Below are 18,886 nucleotides of genomic sequence, written 5' to 3' on the forward strand. Positions count from 1 at the left end.
TCTCTCCTAGCCCTACGGGGAGATACCAGAACCTGGGACCTTCTGCATGCAAAGCAGATGCTCTACCACTGAGCTACAGCCTCATTCTGAACAGCACAATGCAGACGTGAGGGAGTGGGGGCAGGGGAGGTGTTTTGGGGGGGTTGTGTGTGTGTTAAAGTAAATTACTGAATGAGATGCCCAGTGATAGCCCCATGATGGTCAAAAGCAGAACCGTGCAGAATCAACAGATGTCTTAATATGCTCAGCATATTCAACTCACAAAATCTGGCATAGCACAGCCCTCCCCCAGCAGAAAACGACACTGGACAAAGCCCCCTTGCCTCTGCCTCTAATCCAATGCACCTGCTTGTTTTCCACCTTCCAAATCGCTTCAAGCAGAGGAGCCAGCTTCCACACTCATCTTTCCTCCAGAGAGATTTATCAATCCTTGGAAACAGCTGCATAGGCAATCAGTTCAGGGAGAGACAGTGGCCAATTTGCAAAGGAAAGCACGCCCCCTTTTCCCCATCGCCTTTAGGAGAGGGATATGTGGTCTCCCTTCTCCCATTTTTGTCCTAAAGGGGTCACATACAGTTCCTTGTTACCAGTTTGTCCAGATATGTTCTTAACTTGCAGAATGTTATGATATCCTTTATCTATAAAGGAGAGTCTTATTGGCTTTGTAGCGCAGAAGGGGGAGTGAGAACATCTCAGAGAACAGCGCCAGAGGTCTTTTCGGCAAAGATCTGGCCGCCATTTCCAAGCAATGCAGCAAAGAAGCAGCAGGTGCTCCCTCTAGTGGCTGAAAGCCAGAAGTGAACTTGCCCGGGAAACAGAAAAGAGGCAGCACACCCGATGAAAAAGGCTTAAAATCCCTTTTAATAATGCATTCCTGTAACCATCTTCAGACAAACTCAACCTGTTAGTGGACAATTACAGTTCAGATTCACACAGAAAGAAAGTCTCATACTTCTACACAAGACAGGCAAAGTTAGGGTTATACAAACAATTGCTTCAATTGAGTTTTCAACAGGAAACTGTTCAATAGATTGTACTTTTCTACCGGTAAAAAATAATGGTACAACACATTGAATAATTCACCCCCAAACCACCATCACCACCTCCTGGCTGCACCAGAGAGCTATAGTAAAGGGGGAAAAGTGGTCCAGAGAAAAAGAGGAAAAAGCTACGAGTTTTTTTTAAAAAACTACCCCTCCCCTCCCCCTACATGATAAGCTGTTTGAAGCTACAGACATGTGCAGATCCCAGGCTTTGCCCCAGCTCTCTGGAGACATGCCTTTGGAGGGCTGGGCAAAGACGACATGGCCCTCCAAGAGCAGGTGAGTGAGCTGGGAGATGAGCCTGGGCGGAGGTGCTTGGGAATGAGAAAGACATCAGGGACCTAGCCTGGCCTCACACACTATGCAGCTACCGAAGCCTCCCGGGATCCACTTTCACATTGCGTTTTGCAGGAATGCACCTTGTGGTGTTGACTAAACCCTTTGCAAGTCTGCCCGTGTGCCCCTTTTGCCAAGGCCAGCCCTTGGGGTCCAAGGAAAGCCCCCAAGGGCCTCTCGAGGGAATGGCTGGGGCACAGCAACCCCACCCCCTTAGTATCGGCGACGCTTGTTAGGGCCAAAATCCCCCCCAGGAGCTCCTCTGTTGAATCCTGCTGTGCTTCCTCCCATCGTTCCAAGTCCTTCCATCGCATTGCCCTGGCCAAAGCGATCGGTGGGTGGAGGAGGAGTCTTGAGCAAAGCAAGAGAGAGAAAAGGGCAGGGGGGTCAGAAACATCCTCCAAGACATGCAGCCAGCCTGCAGGTGCCAAGCTCTATAAAACGATCATCATGGAGTCCCAAGATTTATTTTAAAAAATATTATTTAAAATACTTCTATACCACCCAAAACTTGTGTCTCTGGGCGGTTTACAATTAAATTAAGATGGAGATGTGCGTTAAGAAACAGAGCCCCACAGAAACAAGGCCTGTGCTTCCTATGCATACCAGAGTCCTCACTGGCAGGGTTTCCATCCAGTCTCTTATTTGGAGGCAGGAGGCAAACATGAAACCTTCACTTAGGACCCAAAGAGACAGGGCATTTTATCGCTTACATTTTAAAACTGCCCTTTAAGTCTCCCAGGCTGGTAGACAACACGTCAAACTGCAATATGGTCTCATAAAACCTCATTTGGGAATAAGTCAAGGTAGCAGGGAATGAGCATTCTCACAGTAGGATCCCACTCATTATATGTGCCTTTGGGTTTTGTGGGGCTGGAGGCAGCCCCACTATGCCTGTACTGTGGCTAGTGAGAATTGATTGTAACAAACATGCAAGATTTGCCAACGTACTGACAAACAGTTACCAAGTGAGAGTGGGAAGCAAGAGCAGGCCACTACCTGCTGTAGCATGTAACTTGACTTGCTGGAGCCACTTACAGTAGTTTCACAGAACCATTCGTTAACACATTGCAGCTGCCTCTGTCTGCAATATGCAAAACCCCTCTGCTAAGAAGAAAGCAAGTGCACACAAGCAGATCCCTCTTGGAACAGAACCTTGCCAAAATACACGAGCCAATAGCTCCCAGCTCCAAGATACATTCATTTATTTATCACATTTAATTTACTTAAAACAGCTTGTGACTTGTGGACATTACCATTCCCATGGCTCCATCAGGAATCATTGGACCAGGACCAGTGGCAGGAGGTGGTCCCGCTGGAACGCTGGTGCCCCCCATTGTCCCTCTGTTGTTCATGCCGATAGCACCTGTGAGGAAAGCAAGGCACATTCCTGGGATGCAACCACCTGAGTGCAAGGGGGCCACGGAACACTCAGCAAGCCAAGAGGACAAGTCCATCCCTGGGCAGCCAGACATGGAGGAGGAGCTACAGCTCAGAAGCAGCTGCTTTGCAAGCAGAGACCCTGGAAGCATCTCCAGCTGGAACGAAGATCTCAGACTGGAAGGCACTACTACTGAGCTGCTGCCAGTCGGAGCAGACAGGACTGGACTCGATGGACCAGTGGTCTGACTCAGGAGAGCTTGCAATTTGGCGAGAAGCTCCCCACCAAAGAGGGATTTGCTCTTTCCTCCGGCTCCAGGCAGCACCTTTCATTTCGAAGCACATGTGCCCTGGAGCCTCAACTCCCTCATCATCCAGTTGCAGCTCTCGCCTTGCAGATATTTTTGCCAGTCAGGGACACTTGAGTTCCTGGCTCACCCAGAGCTCAGCTACAAGCCCGACCAGTAACTTGCTGCCATCACACTGGGAAGCGGAGAAGGAAAGGAAAGCCCAGCCACTCAGATCAGAGGCTGCCAGTCCAAGTACTTATCAAACAAAGTTGGCACTTACCTCCCATTCCCATCTGTCCCATCCGCATATCTGGAGGCTCTCTCTGAAAACAGACAGACTTCCCTCTAACTCCATTGTCATTCACACCCTCTTTGCTCTAAGAAGGTATAGGACACCCCACCCCACCCCAGGCAAGAGCCCATCCCCTACCGCATCAGGGTAGGCCCCCTTAAATCCTTCTTGCTGCCGCCTCATCATCTCCTCCTGCTGCCTCCTCATCTCTTCCTCGCGGCGCCTGCGTTCCTCTTCTTGCCTGCAAGGGAAGCTCTCACATAGTCTCACGGAATGGAGAGCCAGCTTTGCATATACCAAACACACGAGACCTTTGGGCGTCTGCTTCTTTGGGAAGACAACTCACCCATATGCAAAAGCCCACCCCACTGCAATGCCCAAGGTGTTTCTGATGCAGAGCTTCAAAAGAGCAGTGGGGGACACTTCCTGCTTCAGAGCTAAGCTACACAGAACCAGAAACCAAGGGCCGCAGGAGGGCGCCCAGGGCTATCTGTCCAGCCACCTACATCCTCAAAAAGGGACGTCACAGCAGGTGCTGGCCAGGCTGCTATCTGGAAGGCTGACACACACTCAGGAGCTTTCGTGTAAATCTGCTGCAGGGCATTCAGCTCTGCAACTAGTTCGCTGTATTCCCAACAGTCACAGCACATTCCCTGCTCACCTGAGTTCCAGCTGCTTGCGCTTCTGCACCTCCTGGTTGTGCAGCTCCTCCATTCTCCTCAGTTCTTCCTGGCGCCTCATTAAGTCTAGAAGGAGCAACAGTAAGGTCAGCACCCCTGCACTACCTGCTCCAGGAAGCTTGCCGCCAACAGCAACCTCTCCCCCCCACCCCGCCCCGTGGCCTGCTGGCACCACTGTGGCCCTCACCTTGCCTCATGAGCATGACCTGATGCTCGTGACGAGCTGCCTCCATCTCCAGCTCCAGCTTCTCACGTGCCTCTTTGATGTTGCGGTCCACTTGCTCTTGCTGCTGCTTTTCCATCTCAATCAAGGCCTTCCAACGCATCGCATATTCGTATTCAAAGGAGCCGGGCTGTGCAAAACGGGGAGGCTGCTCACGCTCCCTGAGGGAACAGGTGGGAGAAATCTGGTCACTCACTGAGGGACAGCAACCAAATTATCAAACGTCACAGGATGGGGAGAAAAGCAGCAAGCGCCGAGTTTTGAAGGAAGCAGCTTGCAGTGTATACATCTCTAAGAAGGGAGGGCAAAAGAGAATGGCACAATGGCTTCTCCGTTCTGCACATTACTTTATTTGCCATCTATCTGCTATGTTGCGAGCCAGCAGAGTTTAGAGGAGAGGCTCCAGGAAGACCTGGGCTCAAATATGTGCTCAGCCATACACTTTCCTGGGTAACCCTGTGCCAGTCACTATATTCCAACCTGACCAAACTCACAGGATAGTGAGGAGGAAGAGAAAGAACACAACCACGACAACTAGCAATTTCCACAAACAGAAGCAAGAGAGATTTGTTCAAGCCAGCAGCTTTTTCAAGAGCCTCTCCCCCTCCTGTTCAGCTCTTACTTGTGGTACTGCTGGTTCTTGATGACCAGTTTCTCCGGCAGCCCTTCCTCATCGTCGTACTGATCCATGGGCTCCACAGTAACAGGCCGAGGGAACCTGGCAGTGAAACAGACCACAAGCTTCCAAAGGCGCCCAAGCAAAAGACAACCTCCTGGCATTAGCTGAAGCCTTTGCTCAGAGTTCCTCACCAAAGGCTCTTGAGTAAACTTAGCAGCCATGGGATAAGGGGACAGTTCATGTGTGGATTGGTAACTGGTTGAAGGACAGGAAACCGAGGGTAGGAACAAATCGACAGTTCTCTAAATGGAGGGAAGTCAAAAGTGGGGTCCCCATGGAATCTGTATTGGGACCAGTGCTCTTTAAATTGTTCATTAATGATCTAGAAGTTGGGGTAACCAGCGAAGTGGCCAGATTTGCAGATTATACAAAATTATTTAGGGTAGTAAAATCCAAGAGATTGTAAGGAGCTCCAAAAGGATCTCTCAGACTTGGTGAGTGGGTGACAAAATGGCAAATGCGGTTCATTGTAAGCAAGTGTAAAGTGATGCATATTGGGACAAAAAAGCCCAACTTCACATATACACTGATGGAGACTGAGCTGTCGGTGACTGACCAGGAGAGAGATCTTGGGGTCGTGGTGGACAGCTTGTTGAAAGTGTCGACTCAGCGCACAGCAGCTGTGAAAAAGGCAAATTCCATGCTAGGGATCATTAGGAAGGGGACTGAAAATAAAAATATTAATATTATAATACCCTTATACAAATCTATGGTGCGGCCACATTTGGAGTACAGCGTACAATTGTGTTCACTATATCATTGTAGAACTGGAAAAGGTGCAGAAGAGGGCAACCAAGATGATCAGGGTCATGGAGCACCTTCCTTATGAGGCAAGGCTACAGCATCTGGGACTTTTTATTTTAGAAGAGAGGCGGCTACGGGGAGACATGGTAGAGGTGTATAGAAGTATGCATGAAGTAGAGAAAGTGGACAGAGAAATTTTTCTCCTTCTCTCAAAACACTAGAAGGAGGGGTCATCCCATGAAACTGAAGGCTAGGAAGTTTCATGGAGGACAGGTCTATCAATGGCTACTAATCTGGTGGCTAAGATCTGGTACCTCCAGCCTAAGAGGCAGGGTGCCTCTAAATACCGGTTGCAGGGAAGCAACAGCAAGAGAGAGGACACGCCCTCATCTCTTGCCTGTGGGCTTCTTAGAGGCATCTGGCATCACAGAGGCCAATGTGTGAAACAGGATGCTGGACTAGATAGGCCTTGGGCCTGATCCAGCATGGCTGCTCTTATATTCTTATGACTAATTTGGACCCAGACACCTAGGCATGACCAGGGCTTTCCTTAACAGGGTTTCCAAAGCTCTTCCCTTTAAGGTGAAGAGCTTTCCAGGAGTGGAATAATGAATACAGAAGATCCGAACACCAGGCAATGTTAGGCAGCTCCCAAGATCCAGCTGTGGATGCCAGTCTGAGCAATGAAACCATGCAAATGCAACCTAAGGGGGTGGTCGTCCTTTTGTCTGCCCTCCCACAACTGCCTTAGACCTCAGAGCTAACAGGTTAAGGCAAATGGCGGCAGTGATTGGCCCCCATGCAGCTGATGCAGAAATACAGCCAAGCACCATGTGGGTCATGGTGGCCTTAGAGAGTCAGTAGCCAAGCATACAGCCCTCATGGTGCTGAGGGTATGTCTTGGTCTGCCAGCTGGCTCACAAGAGGCAGCTACTACTCACTATTGGTGACAAGCAAAATTGCCATGCTCCTTTATTCAGTTCTGTGGACGCAGGCAGAGAACACTGAAGAGAGTCACTGCCACAAAATCAAAGCCCGCTTGACTCCCCTCTCTCAACAAGGCCCTGCCCAAGCCAGAATACTCCTCCCCAGCCCCACACCCAACTTACATAGTTAGCAAGAAGGATCCCTCACTACATCTGTCCAGGGCTTTCCTAGCAGCTGGCTTTCCCGAGAACTCCACAATGCCTTTCCCAGAAGGTCTGCCTCTGTCGTCCACAATCACCACAGCCCTCTCCACCTGGCCAAACATGGAGAAGGCCTCCTCTAGCAGCTCATTGGAAATAAACTGGGGGAGGTTCTTGACAGTCAGTGAGGCGCTGTGGCATGCAAAGCGCACTCGCAGCTGCTTCCCACGCAGTGGCATGTTGTCCAGTTCCACCTTTGCGATCTCTGCCAGTGTCCGCGTTTCCTAAAGACAAAAAATGAGCCACATATTAAAGCCCATCACATCAGCATTTCTCCCCCCATCAGATCAGTGATCCACTAGCTCACCAGACCAAATGTCTTCCTGAAGAGAGAAATGGCCATTCATTCTGCTTTCGGGAGCTTTCCCCACCTTTCTATTCATTATAAGCAGCTGGAAATCTCACATGTGACACAGACCCGCTAGAGTTGGTAGGCAGGGATTTCTGGGACTCGTGGCCACCAAGGTACTAGCCAACATAAATTTCCTGAACATGTGCAGTCCACAAGGGTCACATTTTCCTGGGAAAGATCCTTTGTCTTCTGCTAGTAACTCATAAGCCCACCACAATGAGAAGCTCAGTTTTCCTCCTGACATGCAGCCAACACAGGCAATCCCAGCAAGCACATTCCACAGAGCCTCTATTATAGAAACAGAATTCTGCTCTCACAGGAGTGTGGCACATGCAGCATTCACCCTTTTCAGAAAGACATCATGCCTGCAAAGTTTCTCTGGCAGCTCAAGTGCCCATGGCTACTATCCCAAGCAGCACAACTTCGCCAAGAGGGCAGGCTATCCTAAAGGTACCAATGGTCACTCACCAGCCTGATGAAACCAAAGCCTTTGTCCTTATGAATGAAGACTTCACCCGCCTTCCCATATTTTTCAAAGAGCTTCCTCATTTCCTCCTCTGTAATATCGGGAGGCAAATTCCCCACAAAGAGGCGACTCCTCTGGGTGAAGGTCTTCTCTCCGGGTTTCCGGAAATTCTTCAGGTCAATCGTCAGGCCTTCATCTGAGGGGAATAAGGTACAGAATCGCTCTACAAAATTGGGGGAACAAATGCCAAGTGTTAACGGAGTCAAGAGCACAACGGTCAGAACATTAACCACGTCTCCCAAAACATTCAGCCTGCACATGTTTTAACAGCAGCTGGTCAGCACAAGTCAGCAGTCCTGAGCGGAGAAATGCCAAGAAACAGAGCCAAGCAGCAATGCAAGGAGCCACCCTAGGGCAGCCTTCCCCCCACGTTGAGCAAGGGATGGTCACCACAGACGTGAAGCCACCTCCAAGACAGCTAGAGCATTGCAACAGTTGAAAGGATAGATCCAAGGCAACTGGTGTTCAGTGGCAACTGGTGTTCAGTGGCATCTCATTGGAGCATGCCAGTGGGAAAGCATTTCAGCACAAAGCAGCAGGCAGAGTCTGTAGCTCCCAGATTGTCAACCTGCAAGTTTATAATTATGAAGAGCAAATACCCTTTAGAGGACACACCATTCAGTGTCTTAAACAGACCAATCAAAAGCAAAGCCAACCCTCAAGGCCAATTTCAGTCTTACTGGATGCCTGCAGGAATCTAGACATTGCTGCAACTGAGAAAAAGATGTAAGCATCTAAAAGCAATCAAGAGAAGTACAGCAGAGGAAGGAATATTCCAAGCCCAGAGAGAAAGAAAACCACTGTGGGTCCATTAAACACAGAGAGAAACAAACAAGACCTTCAAAAGCAACCCCACTAGCTTGCAACAGCCACCACAGAATCATCAGTAAGCTAAGCTGCACACTCCTATACTCATCCCACCACCTTTGTGCTTATAATAGAGACAATGGAGAATTCTTTGTAATTCTCTCTCTCTCTCTCTCTCTCTCTCTCTCGCACACTCACACACATATACACCATTAGTCACCAAACCAATAAATTATGCCACCTTTGCTATTTTGGATCACATTAATAGACATGAAGTGTTAATCCTCATACTTTGTAGTGGATTTCTGCTAAATGGACATTTCTGGTTTTGACAGGAGTGGGAGATAACCACATGTCATGTGTAAAAGCCAGAGAAGGAAACAGGAATCTCTGGTGGCCAGCCATGTCAACTGCCCACTTGGTGCCCCAGAAAGTCACAGCAGAAATGACATGTAACACAGCTGATCAAAAGATTCCTATCAAACACAGAGCAAAAAAGAAATTCCAGCTTGAGTTTTTCTGGCACAGTTTGAAAAAGATTTCTTGTATTAATTCTCACCAACCCCAGACCTTCAGCCTAAAGTCTGGTTCAAGCACACAACTGATCTACAGCAACTCCAAAAATCTTGTCTGAGGTTGGTACTGTGGCAAAGATTCTGAGATTGGGGGCTAGAGCAGAGAAAAGCTGCAATACCTTGGGCTGACTATGAAGAATCTAGCCCCTCTATGCGTTGTACGGACCTTGTATGGGTTTTGCTCACTGGGCACTGAAAATAAATTTACAAAGGTTGCAGAAATAGAAATCCCCCCCCCCCCCGCCACACACACACAAAATTACAGGTTGACAGACTGTAACTGAGAATCTCAACCAAAGAACACTGCAGCTGGGGATGCTGGGAGCTGTAGTCAATAACATCTGGGGTTCTCTGTTACAGGGAACACTGGTTGACATACAAGGGATGTGTGTGCGCACGTGCACATGCATGTGAGAGAGAACACACTGCACACGTGTTTTCTGCTGTGTGTCCACAGTGTATACATGTGCAAGGAAGGCCAGAATTACAACTTTACAATGTACACAATATCTAACTAAGAGTAGAGAAACCAGAGTCCAAATTCTACTCAGCCATGAAGTTCACAGGATGACTCTGGGCTAATCACACACATACGCTCTCTCCCTCAGCCTAAACTACTCCTCACAGGATTGCTGTGAGGACACAAATGGGTGTCTCATGTATACTACCCTGAGCTGCTTGAAGAAAGGATGAGATATACAATGTGAGAAATAAATAAGGCACAGTAAAGAAAAATGTTGATTTAAAAAGCGAAAGCCACACTGAGACTACCCACCACCTGGCTGAGCCCAGGGAAGCAAGCACTCACTTTGGTTATTGGCCTGCTGTCCATTAGCTGGGGCAGACTGCTGCTGTTGCGGTGGTTGCTGGTGCTGCTGTTGATGATGCTGGTGCTGCTGCTTCCTCGGAGTGTGATTTTGCTTCTCCATCGCAAAGCCCTTGTTACCCTGCATTTTTCACCCTGATGGGAAAAACAGGCATGATGGCACATTCACACGGAGTAAAGATGAATGGAGAGTACCCAAATCCCAGTAGCAAAGCACCTACTTAGCATACCAAAGATCCCAGATCAATTCCAGCACCTCTAGGTAAGGTTGAGAAAAACATTTCTCTGCCTGAAGTCCTAGAGAGCTGCTGCTGGACAGTCTAGACAATATGAAACTAAATAGACCTATGGTCTGACTCAACAGAAAGTGGTTTAATAAGTTTATATACAGAAGTTCCCAGGTTTCCTTGATGTCACCAGTTCAAGGATTAAATAGCAGGCAAGGAGTCCCCATTTCTGCCAGAAACCCTGGAAAGCTGATGCCAATCAGAGTAGATGATTCTGGATTAGATAGACCAATAGTCCAACTCAGTACTGTAAACAGGAGTTGTATAACCATTCTGAAAAGGTCCATAGCTCAGTGGAGTATCTGCTTTGCATGAACAGTTCAGTTCCCTGCACCTCAAGTTAAGAAGATGTTGAGAACTTGGAAAGGACTCGGAAAGAGAAGCCTCCTTGCCTAAGACCCTGGAAAGCTGCCGCCAGTCAGGCTAGAGAGCGCAGGGATGGATCCATGGTTTCACTTAGTGCCAAGCAGCTCCACATTGCTTCTGGTAGGGCCCATAGCTCAGTGGCAAAGAACATACTTTGCATGCCGAAGCTCTCAGATTCAATCCCTAATAGCATTTCTATTCAGAGCTTGAGAAGATGCTTCTCTGTCTGAAACTCTGGAGATCTGCTGCCAGAGTACATAATACTGAGCCAGATGGACCAATGGGTCTGACTTGATAGAATGCAGTTCCATATCCATTCTGAGAGGTTCTTAGCTCAATGGTGTAGCACTGTCCTTGCATGCAGTTGTTCAGTTAAAGAGATCTCAAGCAGCAGGACTTAGAAATGGAAAGACCCTCTCTGCTTGTAATTCCAGAGAGCTGCTGCAGCCAATATAAGAATTACTAGATGAACCAAGAGTCTAATATTCTAATCCTTATAAGCTACATAGACTAATGAACCATGGATTCACAGGAGGCCATTGTCCAGCTGGGGAAGGCACATTGTTCCAGGGATTGAGAGATGCACACGTAAGTTACCCAAAGAGGTAACTTTTAAAGGCAAGCAAAGAGGCACCTTTTAAAGTGGTGATTCACTTACATTTAGCAGGGGGAGAGCAAGTGGTTCTATCCAACCCCAGCACAGCATCCCTCCAGTGGCTGTTGCTGCTGTCTACCTTATGTTTCTTTTTAGACTGTGAGCGGGAAAGATGCAGCAAACAAATCCCACCCAGGCATACCTACAGACCAGAGATGGCCCACTTGAGGCACTTTCACTGTTGGGACACCCAGCATGCCCAGCTGCAATAAACTGGGGGGGGGGGGAACAGGATAATGGGAGTTGTAGCCCTCCTGAGGTTGGAGAGTCTCAGATTGGCCACCCCAGTACAGACTATCCATATACTTCATCAAAGCATGGTCCAAAAAAATTAGAATCAGCACCTTGGGCATAACCCCTGCTAACTTGGGAAAGAGGCACCTTTTAATGTGGTGATTCTCTTTATTTAGCAGGGGGAGAGTAAATAGCCCTATCCACCCTCAGCACAGTACCTCCAGGACTGTGCTTATGTTTCTTATCTTATGTTTCTTTTAGATTGTGAGCCCTTTGAGGACAGGGATCCATCTTATTTATTTATTATTTCTCTGTGTAAACCACCCTGAGCCATTTTTGGAAGGGCGGTATAGAAAACGAATTCTTCATCATCATCATCATCATCATCATCCTCATCAACCCCACACACCTTGTTAGACTGAGGCTGACAACGTCCAAGTTTCCAATCCTGTTTTTCATACCTCGTGGCTTCCATCATGTTACACCAGGGTAAATGGATTGCCCATAAGAAAAGCAACATAGGAACACAGAGAGCTGCCTTATACTGAGTCAGACCCTTGGTCCCTCTAGCTCAGTACTGTCTACACCCGGCCTGCTTATCTTAGACACCACAGCTGTTTTTGAACAACTCCTCCCATAATTCTCAGCCACAGTGGCCAATATCCAGGGATTATGGGAATTTTAGGCCATCATCTGTTGGTGGGCCAAGCTGAGCAGCCCTGGTCTACACCGACGGACAGCGGCTTCTCCAAAGTTTCAGGCAGGATGTTCCCAGTCCTATCGGGACATGCTGCCAAGGATTGAACCCATGACCTTTGGCATGCAAAGCAGATGCTCCACCACTGAGCTCAGAGCTACAGCCGCATCTCCTCAGCAGGTAGCACTCACGTGTAGTCACCCATCCAAAAGCAACCCAGAGCAGACCCTACTTAGCAAGGCGGACAAGTCACGCTCCCCAATCATAGATCAGCTCTAGAGAGCCTCTCCTGTTTACGGGCCTGTCATTTTGAGGGAGACTGAAGAGGAAAAACCCTTTTGTGCCGGGAAGCCGCTGCCAGGACGAGCAAGCACTGCTGGGTTCGAGGGAGCCGGGGCCCGATGCAGCAGGAAGCCACTTCCCCGGGGCGTAAGGGCCCAGCGCCATGCTTTGCAGGCCGTGGCCTCCTTCAGAAGAGAGCCGAAGAGAGAAAGGCGGCCCCCTCACCCCCCACTCTATCAATGGGGGGGAGACGGAGAAGCGCGCCATTCAGGGCCTACGGCGGCTTCTTTTTCTTCCTCTTGCCGGTCCCCGGCGGGCGGGGGCGGGCAGCGGCAGCGAGGTGGGCCCAACAGGCTGATCAGGCTCCACCCCGGCCTCGAGGGCGACGCAGCGCCCACCGACCCCTCACACCGCCGGCGGCGGCGGCCTCCTTACCTCAGGCGAACCGTCAAGGGGGCAACCAAGAGGCGGGGGAGGGGGCAGGAGAGAAGGGGGGAAAAAGGGCGCGCGCGGCCGGAAACCGTTCCCTCGCGCTGGCTGCGCGTGGCCCCACCCCCCGCGCGGCTCTCATTGGCCGGGAGGCCTCCCCCGCTCTCACGTTCACTGGCCTCCAGGACCGCCTGTCCAGCGTCGTCGCCGCGGATTGGTCGCGCTTTCTACCCCAGTCCCGCGCAAACCACTGCTAATCCTCAGGCGGCTGCTGGGCTCAGTCAGGTTTGGGTGAGAGGCGAGGAAGGGACAAAGGGGCAGGAAAGAGGAGGGGAGGGGGAAAGGAGCGCGGCCGGGTCTGCGCCTGCGCGCGAGGACGGCGCCGCTTCTTAGAGAGACGGTGCCGCGCCTCAGCTGCGCCTGCAGGGGGCGTCAGGGTTGGTCTGTCTTCCTGGGGAAGAGTAGGGGCTGCTGTAGGAAGCCCCCCCGCAGGTATGCCATATACAATTACACGCGCGCGCACACACACACACGCATACATATGCATGTATTCAAATAAATATATGCATAGGCACATTTGCATTTGGAAGACTTATAACCCGCTTTATATTCTGCTTATGTAAATATATGCAAATCAAGGGTGAGCCTCCGGTCCAGTTTATGCAAATCAGCTGTGAAACACAGATTCTGTTTATTATGACCAGTTGGGCTGCAGAAAAAGTGCTGGGATTGGCGATGGGAGAAAGGGCTCAGATCCGGCAGCCTCCCTTAATGATTGACTCATATTGTGTATGATATTCCAAACAGTATTAATTTTTACGTTTTGTTGACATGTATGTCTGTTGTGGTTACAAATGAAAATAAGTCTAATTCAAAAACTTCTGCAGCCTCATACTCTATGCACGTTTCCTCAGAAGAAAGTTCCATCTATTGAATTCAATGGGATTTGCTTAGTAAATGCACCTAGGATTCCAGACTTAAGGTATGGATCATGATGCACCAGTGATGAAGTGGAATAAAGGGGGTGGAAATGGGAGGAGACAGTCCAAATTAACATAGGAAATTCATTGTCACTAGATGTGGTGGTGGCCACTAACATGGTTGACTTTAAAACGATAAATTCACAGAAGATAACTGATTTCTATCATAGGAACATAGGGAGCTGCCATATACTGAGTCAGACCCTAGGTCCATCTAGCTCAGTATTGCCTACACAGACTGGCAGCGACTTCTCCAAGGTTGCAGGCAGGAATCTCTCTCAGCCCTATCTTGGAGATGCTGCCAGGGAGGGAACTTGAAGGCTTCTGCTCTTCCCCAGAGTGGCTCCATCCTAAGGGGAATATCTTCCAGTGTTCACACATCAAGTCTCTCATTTATATGCAACCAGGGAGGACCCTGCTTAGCTAAGGGGACAAGTCATGCTTGCTACCGCAAGACCAGCTCTCCTCTCCTCTTTCTACACTGCAGAATTTTAACTAAACCCAGACCTGTAGCCAGACATTCTGTAGAGAGGGGATGACTAATTTATTATTTTGTTTGTTTGTTTATTTGCTTTATATACCGCCCTTCCAAAATAGCTCAGGGCGGTTTACAATTAAAACAAACCACTAAAACAATAAAAAGCTAAAACAAAAACAATATAACAATTAACAATTTAAGAACATTTTAAAACAACAATTAAACAATTACAGTGATTAAAAGCCCCAAAATCGGGTTAGAATATTAAAACAGATTTTAAAACCCTGGAAAGCCAGGCCAAACAAATACGTTTTAAGGGCTCTCCTGAAGGCTAATAGAGAATTCAAATTGCGGATTTCCGGAGGGAGCACATTCCACAGCCCCGGAGCAGCTATAGAGAAGGCCCGCCTCCGAGTCTCCACCAGATGAGCTGGTGGTAACTGGAGACGAACCTCCTCAGATGACCTTAATGTGCGGTGGGGATCATGCAGAAGAAGGCGCTCTCTAAGGTAACTTGGGCCTAAGCCGTTCAGGGCTTTAAAGGTAATAACCAGCACTTTGTATTTTGCCCGGAAACATATCGGCAGCCAGTGCAATTGTTTCAGAATAGGCGTAATGTGCTCTCTCCGGGTTGCCCCAGAGACCAATCTGGCTGCCACATTCTGCACTAACTGCAGTTTCCAAACTACATACAAAGGCAGCCCCACATAGAGCGCGTTGCAATAGTCAAGCCGGGAGGTTACCAGCTGGTGCACCACTGTTTTGAGGTCATCCCCTTCGAGGAATGGGCGCAGCTGTCGAATCAGCCGAAGCTGATAGAAAGCACTCCTGGCCATGGCCTCCACCTGAGAAACCAGGGTGAGGCCTGGGTCCAGGAGTACTTCCAAGCTGCGCACCTGCTCCTTCTGGGGGAGTGCAACCCCATCCAGCACAGGAACATCTAACTCACTCCTCAGATTCTGAGCCCCCACAATGAGAACCTCCGTTTTGCTTGGATTCAGCTTCAATTTGTTATCCCTCATCCAGCCCATTACTGCCTGTAGGCAGGCATTTAGAGAATGGGTGCCATTTCCTGAAGATGAAAGGGAGAAGTAGATTTGGGTGTCATCAGCATACTGATAAAACCCAGCACCAAACCTCCTGATGACCTCACCCAGTGGTTTCATGTAGATATTGAAAAGCTTTGGTGACAGAATGGAGCCCTGAGGGACTCTATATAACAGCTCCTGCTTTGAGGAGCGACTGTCACCAAGCTCCAACATCTGGGATCTACCCGAGAGATAGGAACGGAACCACTGCAGAGCAGTGCCCCCTATTCCCAATTCCCCCAGGTGACCCAGAAGGATACCATGGTCGATGGTATCGAACGCCGCCAAGAGATCCAAGAGGACCAACAGAGTCACACTCCCTCTGTCGATTCCCTGGTAAAGGTCATCCATCAGGCCGACCAAGGCTGTCTCAACCCCATAGCCCGTTCTAAAGCCAGTTTGAAATGGGTCTAGATAATCAGTTTCCTCCAAAACCAACTGGAGCTGGTTAGCCACCACCCTCTTGATTACCTTGCCCAGCCAGGGGAGATTGGAGATTGGCCTATAACTATCCATCGCTGAGGGATCCAGGGAAGGCTTCTTAAGAAGCGGTGTAACTATTGCCTCCTTCAAACAGGGAGGCACCCTACCCTCCCTCAGCGATGCATTTATGATATTAACTAGGCCATCTCCCACAATCTCTCCACTAGATCGAAGCAGCCAGGTTGGGCAAAGATCCAGAGAACAAGTGGTAGGCCTTACCGCTCCAAGCAGCTTGTCCATGTCATCAGGAGTCACAGATTGAAACTGATCCGACTTAACACTGCAAGAGGGATCGCGGGATACCTCCCTCACAGACCCTGCAGAAATAGTGGGGTCCAAGTCGGCCTAAATACAGGAGATTTTATCCGCAAATAACCCACTAAAGGCATCACAGCAGAGTATCTCCGGGAGCTGATTTGAGGCAGAAGGAGCAGAAATTATACTCCTCACCACCCGGGATAACTCTGCCGTACGTGAACCCGCAGACGCAATGCGCACCGACCAAAAACGCTTTTTTGCTGCGCGCACTGCCATTGTGTAGGTCTTCAAATGGGTTCTAATAATTGCAAAGCAGCCAGAACATAAGTATGGGTAGCCTCTCCTAGCTTTTGCTGTGTAAACCATTTTGATAACTTTTTATTCAAAATCAGTATATAAATATATTTTTTAATAATAACCCCTGCTGATTTGGCAAAGAGGCACCTTTTAATGTGGTGTTTCTCTTTTATTTAGCAGGGGGAGAGTAACTGGCCCTATCAACCCTCAGCACAGTACTTCCAGTGACTGTTGCTGGTGTCTATCTTATGTTTCTTTTAGATTGTGAGCCCTTTGGGGACAGGGATCCATCTTATACTATTTATTTATTTCTCTGTGTAAACCGGCCTGAGCCATTTTTGGACGGGCGGTATAGAAATCGCATGAATAATAAAAATAATAATAAATAAATAATTTTAAAGTCATTTAACTGCATTGCTTCCAAAGTGAGCCTTTGGGTAGAATCCTGCCTGTATTAGTTTCCTTTTATCTCCACCACCAAAAGTCACTAGAAGCTTACTGTATATGAATTGATCTGAAAATTCAGGGCGGGGTCTGGAATATTCATGAACTGACAGCTCTTCCACACTTCTCCCGCCACTCCACAGGATGGCTACAGCTCTGCATACCCATGGAGTAAGGCACAAGCATCAAATGTGAGAAGGCAGCCTGACGACATGGCCTTGGAGGACGAGAGAAAGGCCAAAGCAGCCTTTTCTCCTACCATCCATGGCCACCTGCTTCCTTTCCCTCTTGATGCAAGAAAGCACTGAAGTCTCATGGGACCACCTAGGAAAGAGAACCTTGGGATAGTAACGTTTTATCATCGGAAGAGCAGTTTTGCCGCTCTGAACAGATCTAACTCTAGATGTCTTGGCTATCTCCTGTTTGCAAGCTGCTAAGCACTGCAAACATTCCCAAAATCAGGTCTGGCCTTATCAGTTGCTTAGTGCAGCATATGTTGGAGAGGATATCCTTTCTTTAGTATATTTGTGTACCACCCCAAACTTACATCTCTGAGCAGTTTGCAACAAATGTAAAATAACATTAAAACAAATCCACAGTTCCACAAATCTAGTTAAAAGCTTGGATGAATACTTCAGTCCAGGGAATGTGTTCTTTCAATTGGACCGGTGTTTTTCTTTCCATTGCAAAACTGTCTTAAGGCAAGCACCATTCATTGTGTCTTTGATCTGGGTGGCATTTGCATTTTGAATCATGGTGATTCTCTTTATTTAGCAGGGGGAGAGTAACTGGCCCTCTCCACCCCAGTACAGTACCTCCAGTGACTGTTGCTGGTGTCTATCTTGTGGTTTTTTTTAGAATGTGAGCTCTTTGAGGACAGGGAGCCATCTTATTAATTATTATTTCTCTGTGTAAACCACCCTGAGCCATTTTTGGAAGGGCGGTATAGAAATTGAATTAATAATAATAATTAATATGTGCCATGCTTAAAAATAAATATATTCAGTATAAGGAAAGTTAAAATGCTGCTTTAGCATTGCCAGGCATATTAAAGAGGCAGACATGGTCAGATTTAAAACAAGCCATAACTTTATGTGTCAAGCACAAAATAAAGTTTTAATAAATAAATATTTTAAATAATAGACTTTTAACGTATTTACTTAATTTGGTTAATTTTCTTACTTTTATTATATATTGTATCTATTTTATTGTTATGAGCTGCCCCGAGCAGCAGTGTACTGGAGGGGCAGGGTATAAACATTTTAAATAAATAAATAAGTTGTGACTTGTTTTAAATGTGATGCAAGAATACATTTACTATTGTTCTGTGCTTCATTACATAACAAGAGTGACGTCTGCTTATACTTTTCTTATTGTATGGAGAATGTCAATGTACTGCATTGTATCCTGGCTATGTTCTGGTTGTGTTCTTTTTAAAGAAGATTTTAATAAATACATATTACTGTGATAACACTATAAGGACCTGACCTAGGCAAATATTGGGGTTCATATCCCACCCCCAATAACAGGGTGCACCCTACTTGTGTGAACTTGGGTTATCAAAAAAACACACCCGAACACTATGACTTACACTCAGCAACAACCCTGTGAGGTAGCATAGCCTGAGCAAGAAAATGCACTGCTTATGAGATTCCCTTCCATTCCTTGCTTATCCCCAAGAACAACCCTGTGAAATAGCTTAGGTAGCTCTTTACGCTTCTATTTGTTGACCATTCCCCACCAGCTGGGTATAATTGTCTCTGTCTCCCCCCAGACTGCAGTTCTGCCATTAGCTCTAGTGATCATTTCTCCCCACACTCTTACTGCTTCTCTTCATGTATCCAAAGGTCAGAAACATATATTTCAGTGTGGAGAGAGAGAGGAATTAAAATATGTGCCTCCACATCCCTTTTGCTTTCTCTGTCCTCACAAATATTCTATAGACTACTCTTGGCTGACTGTAACTGA

The 18,886-nt window shown here is 47.9% G+C and overlaps 1 protein-coding gene and 1 long non-coding RNA gene across 3 annotated transcripts; one reads left to right on the forward strand and one right to left on the reverse strand.

Moving 5' to 3' along the window:
• Positions 1-843: 843 nt before the first annotated feature.
• NONO (non-POU domain containing octamer binding) lies at positions 844-13,036 on the reverse strand. 2 transcript variants are annotated; one of them, XM_053273468.1, is made up of 11 exons: positions 12,897-13,036; positions 9,923-10,075; positions 7,675-7,868; positions 6,777-7,078; positions 4,867-4,962; positions 4,209-4,405; positions 4,003-4,087; positions 3,480-3,582; positions 3,330-3,372; positions 2,636-2,745; positions 844-1,730 (listed from the first exon to the last, which is right to left on the reverse strand). In XM_053273468.1, the coding sequence occupies exons 2-11, from the start codon at positions 10,065-10,067 to the stop codon at positions 1,593-1,595; spliced, it is 1,413 nt and encodes a 470-aa protein (XP_053129443.1). In that variant the 5' UTR covers positions 10,068-10,075; positions 12,897-13,036; the 3' UTR covers positions 844-1,592. The 2 variants fall into 2 exon arrangements, with proteins under 2 accessions (XP_053129443.1, XP_053129442.1); XM_053273467.1 differs by having other exon boundaries at positions 7,675-7,895.
• Positions 13,037-13,200: 164 nt separating this feature from the next.
• LOC128335371 (uncharacterized) lies at positions 13,201-18,391 on the forward strand. The gene is made up of 2 exons (XR_008311581.1): positions 13,201-13,382; positions 17,062-18,391. It is a non-coding gene; the product is annotated as an uncharacterized LOC128335371 (long non-coding RNA).
• The last annotated feature ends 495 nt before the right edge of the window (positions 18,392-18,886 follow it).

Source organism: Hemicordylus capensis, chromosome 11 (genome assembly GCF_027244095.1).
Source record: "Hemicordylus capensis ecotype Gifberg chromosome 11, rHemCap1.1.pri, whole genome shotgun sequence".
Classification (NCBI taxonomy): domain Eukaryota; kingdom Metazoa; phylum Chordata; class Lepidosauria; order Squamata; family Cordylidae; genus Hemicordylus; species Hemicordylus capensis.